Here is an 11,026-nt window from a genome sequence, read left to right on the forward strand (position 1 = left end):
TTAGCTGGGAGCAGTACAGGAGCTCGGGCACACAGCACCACCTCATTGCACTCCCACAGATGCATAGCACCACCTCCACACTCCTCCAGCTCCACCCCATTGCATCTGCCCCCAGAACTCCCAATGCACCATCCCTGTCCCCACCCCAATGCACCCCTCCCCACATGCACTAAGTTGTTCATTTCACTGCAAATTTTACTTGCAAAAGGCATTTGTACAGAGCTTCAGAAATGTACATTTCAGGCTCCCAGTCCCACTCAGATATTGGCCCCTCAAGGAGATGTATGCCCCTATTCCCACTCTCAAATCCCCCCCCAGGTGGCTGGAGACATGTCCCCTTTACTCCCACTCACAGATACCCCTTGCTGGGGGATGCCCTCAATCCCTATTTCAGGCTCTGTCACTCCACCACCTTCCGCAGGTAGGCACTCAGATGGGGGAGCACCTTCCAGTTGTCAGTGCGAATGGTGACGCACGCTGCCCCCTGGGTCGTCTGTGCCTGCAGCAGCACATGGTAGTGGGGCGGAAGGGCTATGGCAATCTTGTAGGTGCCCGGATCCTCTGCCACCAGGTAGCTGGCAAAGTGAGCCTGCACCAGGACACCCAAGGGCTGTTGGGTAGTGGGCCAGCAAAAGAGGCTCTCGGCGCAGTCACCTGACCCATCTGGGCACAGGGAGGACCAGAGGGTGTCAAAGAGGTGGCACCGGCTCTCACAGTCCCAATTCACGGGCAGCGCCAGAGGCAGGAAGATGTCCGGAAAGGCCACCTGCAGTGGTTCTAGCTGGCTGCAGTAGGTGAGGCCAGTCTGTGTGGTGTACAAGGCGCTCACTGCCAGCTTGGTGGGGTAGGGGCAGCGGGGCTGCAGGTGGAGTGTGAGGAGGGGTGAGGGGTGGGTGGTGGAGAGGCAGGGCACACACACATCAGGCACTGGCTCATAGAAGCTGTCAGAGTGCTCGAAACGCAGCAAGAGGCAGAAGAGTCGCTCAGGGGAGGATCCTGTGTGGAGCAGCCGGTACGTCAGGCTGAGCCGAGCTGGAGAATGCAGCTCCAGGAGCCGTCGGCAGCAGTCCTTCACCTCCTGAGCATCAGCAGGGCACGGCTGGGAGGCTGGCGCTGGTACCAGGGTGGGCTTGGCTGGGGCCTCACGCCGCAGCTGCAGCAGGGGTTGCGGGGCTGGATGCACGGTGAGTGCAGCGGTGAAATTCTCACTGTCTGCCATGATAGAGGAGGAGAGAGTCCGGGCTTTGAGGCGCCCACCAGGTGCCAGCACTGCCCCCAGCTTGTCCCCGGACAGGCAGGACAGGAGCGTGTAGTAGAAGCGGGCCCGATCCTGCACGTCCACATCCGGGTAGCTCAGTGCAATATCTTGGAGCAGCTCGGCCAGCTGGCACCCCATGGCAGGTGGCGGCTGGTGCTGCAGCAGGTTGCGGCAGACGCTCAGCAAAGCCTGGCCAATGTGCCAACCTCCCAGCTGTCCTGCACCTGCCAGGCGCCCCAGGCGCTGCAGAAATCCAAGTGTGCTGCCCTGCGGGACCCCACTCTCCTTTGCCACCCGGGCCAACAGCTTGAGGTGCCAGCCCAGATCCTGATCCCAGGGTGGCAGCAGCGACACACCCACAGCCAGCTCCTGCAGAGCCTTGCTCAAGGATGTGGGCCAGGCTGGGTCATCCAGCACCGCCTGGGTCTCATTGAGCAGGTTGATGAGGTTGGGGGCCAGGGAGCAGCGCTGGCGATACAGCCTCACCAGGGTGCCCGTCAGCTCTGCCATGAGCTGTGGCCTAGAGTCAAAGTAGCGGGCAAAGAGGTAGGCAGCTCGGAAGAAGAGCCCAGTGGCTTCACGCCCACCTTTGCCTGCCACGGTGTCTGCCAGTGCCAGGACATGCTCAAAGATATATCCAACACCCTGGTCAGCCTCGGGGCCCTGGTTTTCCAGGCACACCAGGCTCAGCAGGTTGAGGCGTGCCAGCATGGTGCCCGGGTCGTTGAAGAGGGAGGGGAAGAGGCAGGAGGCCAGGCGGGGTGTAAGCAGGACGGGCAGCCCCTCCTCAGAGCCAGAGCCCAGCGGGCGGTTCTCGGGGAAGTGCAGCAGGCAGTCGAGGTAGAAGAGTTTGAGGGGCGAGGGCAGTGAGGGATGCTGGGCCATGCCCACCAGGCGGCGCAGGAGGAAGGCCTCGTCCTCGGCCGTGAAGAGGCTGTCTGTGAAAAGCCCTTTGAGCTGTAGGCTGGCGTGCAGCAGCGCCACGTGGGCTGTGCCAAACAACCGCACCAGCTGCGCCTTGAAGATGGCAGGTGACTGGGTGCGGATCACGCACACCACGTGGGCCAGATGCCACAGAAGCTGGCTCTGGGCAGGTGGTGTCAGCAGATAGGAGCCATCCAGCAGCTGGGACAGCACCGACTTCAGCTCCTTGGTCTCGGCCGGGGTGGGCAGCAGCAGCAGGCGGTCAATGGAGGCTGGAGAGACTGCCCCGGCGTTCCCCACCGCCTCCCAAGCTAGCCCCTCGTTGCCGGCCAACAATTCACTGAGGGCCCCCTCTCCCCGGCGGGCCAGCAGCAGCACAGCGTTGCGCAGGGCCAGGCTGTACAGCAGTGTATAGCCCTGGTGGACAGGCGTGAGCTCCTGCTGCTGCATGGAGTGCAGTGAGTCCAACCGCCGGGAGAACAGGCCAGGGTAGCAGCACTCCAGCTCCCTCAGACTCTCGCAGGCAGCCGCCCGCACCCCGCGGTCACCCGGCCCCTGCCGCTGGTCATTGAGGTCCGAGGCCAGGTGCAGCAGCAGAGAGAGGTAGTCACGGGAGGCCTGGGAGCCCTCCCTAAAGGCCTCAGTGGAGATCAGCACAGTCCCCACCACCACCAGCAGGTGGCGCCGCAGCCAGGACAACTTGGGTGAGTGGGGCAGCTGGGCAAAGTTAGCCAGGAGAGAGCCAGCCACCTGCTCGCCCACCTCGGGGTCTGGGCACAACAGGGTGGGAAACTCCAGCAGAAGGGTCAGCATGGAGACCTGCAACAGAGAGAGAGAGAGGAGTGCAGTCAGGGGGCTGCCACTGTGGGCTGTGATGCACAGAGGCACCACCATGAGATAGAACGGGAGAGCCACTAACGGAACCCAGGAGTCCTTGACTCTACGCCCCTGCTCTAGTCCTTCCCAGAGCCAGGGATAGAAGCTAGGTGTCCTTGACTTTAGCAAAGCATTTGACACAGTCTCTCACAGTATTCTTGCCAGGAAGTTAAAGAAGTATGGGCTGGATGAATGGACTATAAGATGGATAGAAGGCTGGCTAGATTGTCAGACTCAATGGGTAGTGATCAATGGCTCCATGTCTAGTTGGCAGCCGGTATCAAGTGGAGTGCCCCAAGGGTCGGTCCTCGGGCCGGTTTTGTTCAATATCTTCATTATTGGAGGATGGTGTGGATTGCTCCCTCAGCAAGTTTGCAGATGACACTAAACTGGGAGGAGAGGTAGATACGCTGGAGGGTAGGGATGGGATACAGAGGGCCCTAGACAAATTAGAGGATTGGGCCAAAAGAAATCTGATGAGGTTCAACAAGGACAAGTGCAGAGTCCTGCACTTAGGACGGAAGAATCCCATGCACTGCTACAGACTAGGGACTGAATGGCTCGGCAGCAGTTCTGCAGAAAAGGACCTAGGGGTTACAGTGGACGAGAAGCTGGATATGAGTCAACAGTGTGCCCTTGTTGCCAAGAAGGCCAATGGCATTTTGGGATGTATAAGTAGGGGCATTACCAGCAGATCGAGGGACGTGATCGTTCCCCTCTATTCGACATTGGTGCGGCCTCATCTGGAGTACTGTGTCCAGTTTTGGGCCCCACACTACAAGAAGGATGTGGAAAAATTGGAAGAAGTCCAGCAGAGGGCAACAAAAATGATTAGGGGTCTGGAACACATGACTTATCAGGAGAGGCTGAGGGAACTGGGATTGTTTAGTCTGCGGAAGAGAAGAATGAGGGGGGATTTGATAGCTGCTTTCAACTACCTGAAAGGGGGTTCCAAACAGGATGGATCTAGACTGTTCTCACTGGTAGCTGATGACAGAACAAGGAGTAATGGTCTCAAGTTGCAGTGGGGGAGGTTTAGGTTGGATATTAGGAAAAACTTTTTCACTAAGAGGGTGGTGAAGCACTGGAATGCGTTACCTAGAGAGGTGGTGGAATCTCCTTCCTTAGAAGTTTTTAAGGTCAGGCTTGATAAAGCCCTGGCTGGGATGATTTAGTTGGGGATTGGTCTTGCTTTGAGCAGGGGGTTGGACTAGATGACCTCCTGAGGTCCCTTCCAACCCTGATAGTCTATGATTCTATGACTCCCAGCCCCACTGCTCTAACTACTAGACCAGAGGTGGGCAAACTTTTCGACCCGAGGGTCACATCGGGGTTGCAAAACTGGATGGAGGGCCGGGTAGGGAAGGCTGTGCCTCCCCAAACAGTCTGGCTCCCGCCCCCATTCACCCCCTCCCACTTCGCACCCCCTGACTGCCCCCCTCAGAACTCCCAACCCATCCAACCCACTCTGCTCCTTGTTCCCTGACTGCCCCCTCCCAGGACCCCTGCCCCTAACCGCCCCCCTGGGACTCCACCCCCTATCCAATCCCCACTGCTCCCCGTCCCCTGACTGCCCCCCCACCCCATCCACACCCCTGCCCTCTGACAGGCCCCCCGGGACTCCCACACTTATCCAACCCCCCTGTCCCCTGACCGCCCCCCTCCCAGAACCTCCACCCCATCCAACTGCCCCCTGCTCCCTGTCCCCTGACTGCCCCCTGGGATCCCCTGCCCCTTATCCAACCCCCAGGCCCTCTTACCATGCCACTCAGAGCAGCATGTCTGGCAGCTGTGCTGCTTGGCTGAAGCCAGACATGCTGCCTCGCTGCCCTGCAGGAGCGTGCAGCCCTGCCACCTAGAGTGCTGCCCGCATGGCAGCGTAGCTGCGGGGGAGGGGGAACAGCAGGGGAGGGGCCGGGGGCTAGCCTCCCCGGCCGGGAGCTTAAGGGCTGGGCAGGACGGTCCCTGATGTGGCCCATGGGCCATAGTTTGCCTTCCTCTGTACTAGACCCAACTCACCTCCCAAAGCCAAAGAGACAACCCAGGAGTCCCACAAAGCTTTAACCACTAAACCCCACTCCACTCCTCTGTCAAAGCTGAAGATAAAACTGGGCAGTCCCTGTATAAACTTGCATTAGCCCATTACACCCCTCCCCGAGCGAAGAATAGAACCCAGGCGTCCTGCCAACCCCGCATACCTTGGTTTGCTCACTGATCCTCTCGCTGCTCAGGTCCTGAAGCAGCTCAGCCAGGAAGGTATCATCACTCCCATGGGCCAGAAGGAAGGCGGTGGGGCCTGCTCGGAAGGATGTTATAAGCTGGGCCCAGCTCTCCCCACTCCGCACACCCATGGCAACCCCTGGGAGGGATCACCTGGGTGGGAGAGAGAAGCCAGTCAGAGCAAAAGAGTGTCCCACACCAGAGCCACAAGCTGCTAGTCTCACTCAAGCCCTGCCCGAGAGGCGGCAGCACTGGACAGGGATCTTTGTATAAGCAGGCCCCACACCCTACCTCAGTGGTGACCACATCTCAGTGCCAGGGGAGGGGTCCCTGTATGTAATGGGATTATTGAACTGAGAATCAGGACTGTCTCTGGGGGCCAGGCTGCTACTAACCCAGTTTTAATCCAGGGGAAACTGAGGCATCAAAAAAATGGGGCAAGTGGCAATCCCAGGAAAAGGGGAGGGGGCAGCTGGAGCGGCCCTGTGGGACACACAGATTGAGCCCAGGGACCCTTGGGGTTTCTGGGTAAGAACAAGCGGGGGCTGGGGGCGGGCAGGGTGTCCAGAAGAGTCAGAATCCTGGAGAACTGACCACTGCTGGGTGCCCGTCAGGGCTCCCGGGAATGGGAGGTCAATGGCCCAGAGCCCCAGGCACGGGAGTGTGGGCAATGGGGGAGGGGCCCATGATGGCCCCACGCAAGGGAGTGTGGGTAACAGAGAACATGGCGGTGCTGGGTCGGGGCCCCAGGGGATTGTGGGGGGTAGGGAGCGGGGCGTGTTGGGGCAATAGCCGGGGAGGGGGAATTGTGAGTAACGGGGGCGCTGGGGTGGGGCTTCCTGGCGGGTGTGTTGGGCGCGGGGTGTCGGAGTGCGGCAGCCCCAGATGGCCCCAAGGGGGGCCCAGGGACTCCCCACCCCGAGCTCAGGAGGGGACGCTCCCCCTACCCGCCGCCTGCACGGGGGAACCCCGGGGCATCCCCCTGAGTCCCAGCCCGGCCCGCTCACCACCCGACGCAGCAGCCGCCTCGGCCCGCCTTCCTGCTTCCCCGCCGGCCGCTAGATGGGGCCAGAACCGCTCGGCCGGGCGGTATTCCCCGGCCTGTGCCCGCGTCACTGCCCGGCCCCGCCCCCGGGTAACCCCCTCCCCGCGTCACTGCCCGGCCCCGCCCCCGGGTATCCCCCTCCCCGCGTCACTGCCCGGCCCATCCCCGCGATATCCCCCTCCCCGCGTCACTGCCCGGCCCATCCCCCGCGGTATCCCCCCGCCTTGCTGCCCCCCGCTTCTCTACGTCCGCCCAGTATCCCCCTCCTCGCGTCACTGCCCGGCCCCGCCCCGCCCCCCGGTATCCCCTCGCCTTACTGCCCTCCCCGCGTCACTACGTCCCCCCACCCGGTATCCCCCTCCCCGCGTCACTGCCCGGCCCCTCCCCTGCGGTATCCCCCCGCCTTGCTGACCCCCGCGTCTCTACGTCCCCCCAGTATCCCCCTCCTCGCGTCACTGCCCGGCCCCTCCCCCGGGTATCCCCCTCCTCGCGTCACTGCCCGGCCCCGCCCCCGGGTATCCCCCTCCCCGCATCACTGCCCGGCCCATCCCCCGCGGTATCCCCCCGCCTTGCTGCCCCCCGCTTCTCTACGTCCGCCCAGTATCCCCCTCCTCGCGTCACTGCCCGGCCCCTCCCCTGCTGTACCCCCCCACCTTGCTGCCCCCCCGCGTCTCTACGTCCCCCCAGTATCCCCCTCCTCGCGTCACTGCCCGGCCCCTCCCCCGGGTATCCCCCTCCTCGCGTCACTGCCCGGCCCCGCCCCCGGGTATCCCCCTCCCCGCGTCACTGCCCGGCCCCTCCCCTGCGGTATCCCCCCGCCTTGCTGACCCCCGCGTCTCTACGTCCCCCCAGTATCCCCCTTCTCGCGTCACTGCCCGGCCCCTCCCCCGGGTATCCCCCTCCTCGCGTCACTGCCCGGCCCCGCCCCCGGGTATCCCCCTCCTCGCGTCACTGCCCGGCCCCGCCCCCGGGTATCCCCCTCCCCGCATCACTGCCCGGCCCATCCCCCGCGGTATCCCCCCGCCTTGCTGACCCCCGCGTCTCTACGTCCCCCCAGTGTCCCCCTCCTCGCGTCACTGCCCGGCCCCTCCCCTGCTGTATCCCCCCACCTTGCTGCCCCCCCGCGTCACTACGTCCCCCCCATTCCCCTCCTCGCGTCACTGCCCGACCCCTCCTCCCGGGTTATCCCCTCTGCCTTACTTAGGGTGACCTGACAGCAAATGCCAAAAATCGGGACAAGGAGTGGGGGGTAATAGGAGCCTATATAAGAAAAAGACCCCAAAATCAGGACTGTCCCTATAAAATCGGGACATCTCGTCACCCTAGCCTTACTGCCCCCCCATTCCCCTCCTCGCGTCACTACCCCCCATCCTCCTCCGCCTAGTCACTGCCGTGCCCCTCCTGCCTCGCTGCTCTGGGTATACCCCGTCGCCCCGCAACATTGCCCGCCCCACAGCTGGGGCATCGCCACTCCTCTCTGTCCCTGCCTGCTCCGCCTCGCCCCCCCAGACCAATGGGCCCATCCAGTCAGGGATTCCTCTCACCCTCAAGGACTGTCACCCCACATCACCCCATCCATGCAGGATCCTCCTCAGTTTCAGGGCACTGGGTGGAGGGATATCAGGGGGGTGCAAATCTAAGCTCACTGGCAGAGCTGGTGGGGAGCCCAGGGCTGGGTTAGCAGGGGAGGGGGGTCGAGACTGAGGGGCACAGACAGCGCTATTGGGGAGCCCAGGGCTGGGACAGCAGGGGGTGGGATTGAAGGGGGTGGCAGAGCTGGTGGGGAGCCCAGGGCTGAGTTAGCGGGAGGTTGGGGGTGACACGCAGGGCTGGCCTGAGAGATGGATCAGGGAGGAGTGGCAGGGCTCTGTCCCCAGAGCACCTAACGGAGGAGGCGATGGCTGAGTCCTGGCTCCGTTGCCCCAGAGGTCTGGGATGAGGGGGCAGAAGCAGGTGCCGACTTGCTTCAGTTTCGTTGTGTAACCTCTGAGTAACAGTCTCATGAAGCCACCCCAACCTGAGCCGCACCACAGACCTCGGCTAACAGGTTGCAAGTACCTAGGGGCTGAGCGGTGCCCCCTACCCTGCTATCGCAGCCTGCCCCCCCCCAATGTCTGCTAATGCCCCTCAATCCCAACCCACAGCCTCTTGCTATCCCAGCACTGGATCCCCCCCACCCCAGCTCTGCCAAGGCCCCAAAATCCTGACCTGCAGCCCCCTGCTATCCCTGGGACCCCTCCACCCCTGCATAGTTCTGTAGGGCCAAAGAAGACACACACGGAGGCAGATTGCGCCCCACTGAGCCGAGGGCATGACATGGGTTGGGCAGATGGGGAAAGAGGCACAGGGCAGCCCGTTGTATCGCCCGCTCTTCTTCCCACTCCTCCATCCCCGTCACTATTTCACGTCCTCGCCCTGATCCAATTCCTGCCTCTGCCTCCCCCCTCGGCCAGCAGCCATGGCACTGCTGGGTTGGAGATTCGCTCTTGGCTTGGGGCTCAGGCACTGCCAGTGATCAAGGAGCCTGGGGCAGGTCCAGATCCCCCAGGGGTAGGGGGTGAGGAGAGGGAGTTACTTGCACGGGGAGGCTGAGATAGGTTGGAGTGTGGGCGGGCGGTGAAACTTAACTGTATGGCAGCGGGAACGGGGCCTGCCTGGGGCACAGGGAGAGGCCCCCACATGGAGCCGGGAGCTTCCTGCTCCCCTAGCCAGGCGCGGGGGCGAGAAGGGAGGAACCCAGCGGCAGGAGGAGCAGCAAGGCCTGGCGTGAAGAGGGCCGGAGTCAGAAATCCTGGGTTCTGTGTATGGCTCTGGGAAGGGAGTGGGGGCTAGTGGTTAGAGCAGGGTACTTCAGCCCAGGGCCCAGACAAATTCCACCTCTGTGGTCTATAGCCTGTCTTAATAAACGCTGCAGTTTCAATCGGATACAAAATTCTTTTTCGCTTCCTGTCCAGAACTGTTATGTGATGTTACTGTGAATTGTTAAACAGCCCCGAGGCGGCTGCATCTCAGCCCTGGGCAGGGGATGAAAAGCGCTGGTGGTGTATCTTAAACATGGATCCATCTGGAGCTATTCAGTGTCTCTGGGCAGCCTCTCAGAGACGCCATCCCCATGAGCAGATGGGGAAACTGAGGCAAGGAGCGGGAAGGATCACCAGTGAGTCAGTGGCAGAGCTAGGGACAACCCTCTCACCCCCCTGGTTCCGGCCGCACCCCTCCCGTCCACATCCAGACTGGTTCCCCCGCGTCTGCCCCATCCCTGCCACGAGACTCATCCCCCCCTGGGGCTGAGGCTGGGACGCGTCCCAACACCAGGAAATAGCCAGGTCGAAACTCTAGCTGGGATTTTGGGAGCACCCCAGCCCAGAGAGCCTGGCTGAGAGCCAGGACACCTGGGTTCTATTTGCAGCTGTGGGAGGGGAGGGGAGCCTACTGGTTTGTGGGGGCTGGGAGTGAGAACTGAGTTGTGTCTCCTCCTGCCCTGATTCTTGGGCTGGCTCCGAGGAAGTGGCGGTGCCTCAGTTTCTCTGTGTGAGTGGTTTTGATGCTGCTTCACCTGTGGGTTAATTAGCTAAGGTCTTTGAAGGCATGTTATAGACCCAGGCTATGTGCTGCAGTGGCTGTGCCACGAGCCTGGGCAGTGCCCAGCCCGGCTCATCATCACCAGCCTCATAGCTTGGTGCCCACGGAAACCGGCCAATCAAACCGCCCAGCCAGGAGAATCCCCTCAATGGAGCGAGGGGAAACTGAGGCATGGAATTCAGGGGTTCTGCCTCACAGCCCCCGGCCGGGAGCAAGGCTAAACCCCAGGAGGCCTCGCTCCACCCCTAACCACTAGGTACGCTGTCATCCCAGAATTCCTGTTTGTTGTCTTCTCCTCCCTGAGGTTATTCACCCGGGGATTTGGTTGAACCCGTTGGGCTGGCACCACCTGCCTGGCCCTGGGTGTTTCCCACATCCCAGACATGCTGACATCCGCTTTGCCTGTGGGCTGAGGCTCAGGAGGAAGCGGGAGCCCTGCCTATGCTGGGATGCCTGGAGATGGCATGCTAAGCAGGACTGGTTTCAGTTGGGATGGGAGGGGAGACCTGCAAGGGAGCTGCAGGGAGTGGGTAGCGGGTGCTCTCCCTTCGCAGTCACCGCTGGTCCCAATGGTCAACAGCAGTGCGAAGGGCCGCTGTGCTTCAGGGAGTGCGGTGGAGGGCTCATTGGGGTACCCTCCTCTCACAGCCGGTGATGACCCCAATGCCCCAGTGCAGCACCAGAGGGGAGCTCAGTACGGGGGGGGGGGCTCTCCACTTCATGGGGTCACTGTGATTCACTGACTCCAGGGAGACGTAAAACCCTGACACTGCCCCACGTATGGCTGTGAAACCTCCTGGCACTTTCCCCGCATGCTGGGGTGCGAACTCCAGTGTCCTGGCCAAACCCCTACTCTGTTGACTTGGGTCTGCCTCTCTGCGGCCCAAGTTCAGGCGGAACCTGGACCATCTCTTCCCGCCTCCGTCCCCAGCCGCCGTTGCCGTGTGCTGTTACACTCCTCCCCGGCTCCAGTGCGTTCCACCCCAGGGCTGGCCGCATTGCAGCTGTGGGTGGGGTGATCTCTGCCCCTCTCTGGCGTGTTGTGGGACAGGACCACTACAGGAAACATAGGCAGGATAATTATATGTTTCAGGCCTCACACTTTTCCTTGGTACTAGTCC

General features: G+C 62.2%; 1 protein-coding gene across 2 annotated transcripts; it reads right to left on the minus strand.

Moving 5' to 3' along the window:
- Window positions 1–174: 174 nt before the first annotated feature.
- Window positions 175–6,388, minus strand: AP5B1 (adaptor related protein complex 5 subunit beta 1). Of its 2 annotated transcripts, XM_048858684.2 has the most exons (3): window positions 6,286–6,388; window positions 5,257–5,431; window positions 175–3,001 (listed from the first exon to the last, which is right to left on the minus strand). In XM_048858684.2, the coding sequence occupies exons 2-3, from the start codon at window positions 5,407–5,409 to the stop codon at window positions 401–403; spliced, it is 2,754 nt and encodes a 917-aa protein (XP_048714641.2). In that variant the 5' UTR covers window positions 5,410–5,431; window positions 6,286–6,388; the 3' UTR covers window positions 175–400. The 2 variants fall into 2 exon arrangements, with proteins under 2 accessions (XP_048714641.2, XP_048714642.2); XM_048858685.2 differs by lacking the exon at window positions 6,286–6,388 and having other exon boundaries at window positions 5,257–6,275.
- Window positions 6,389–11,026: the final 4,638 nt, after the last annotated feature.

Source organism: Caretta caretta, chromosome 7 (genome assembly GCF_965140235.1).
Source record: "Caretta caretta isolate rCarCar2 chromosome 7, rCarCar1.hap1, whole genome shotgun sequence".
NCBI lineage: Eukaryota > Metazoa > Chordata > Testudines > Cheloniidae > Caretta > Caretta caretta.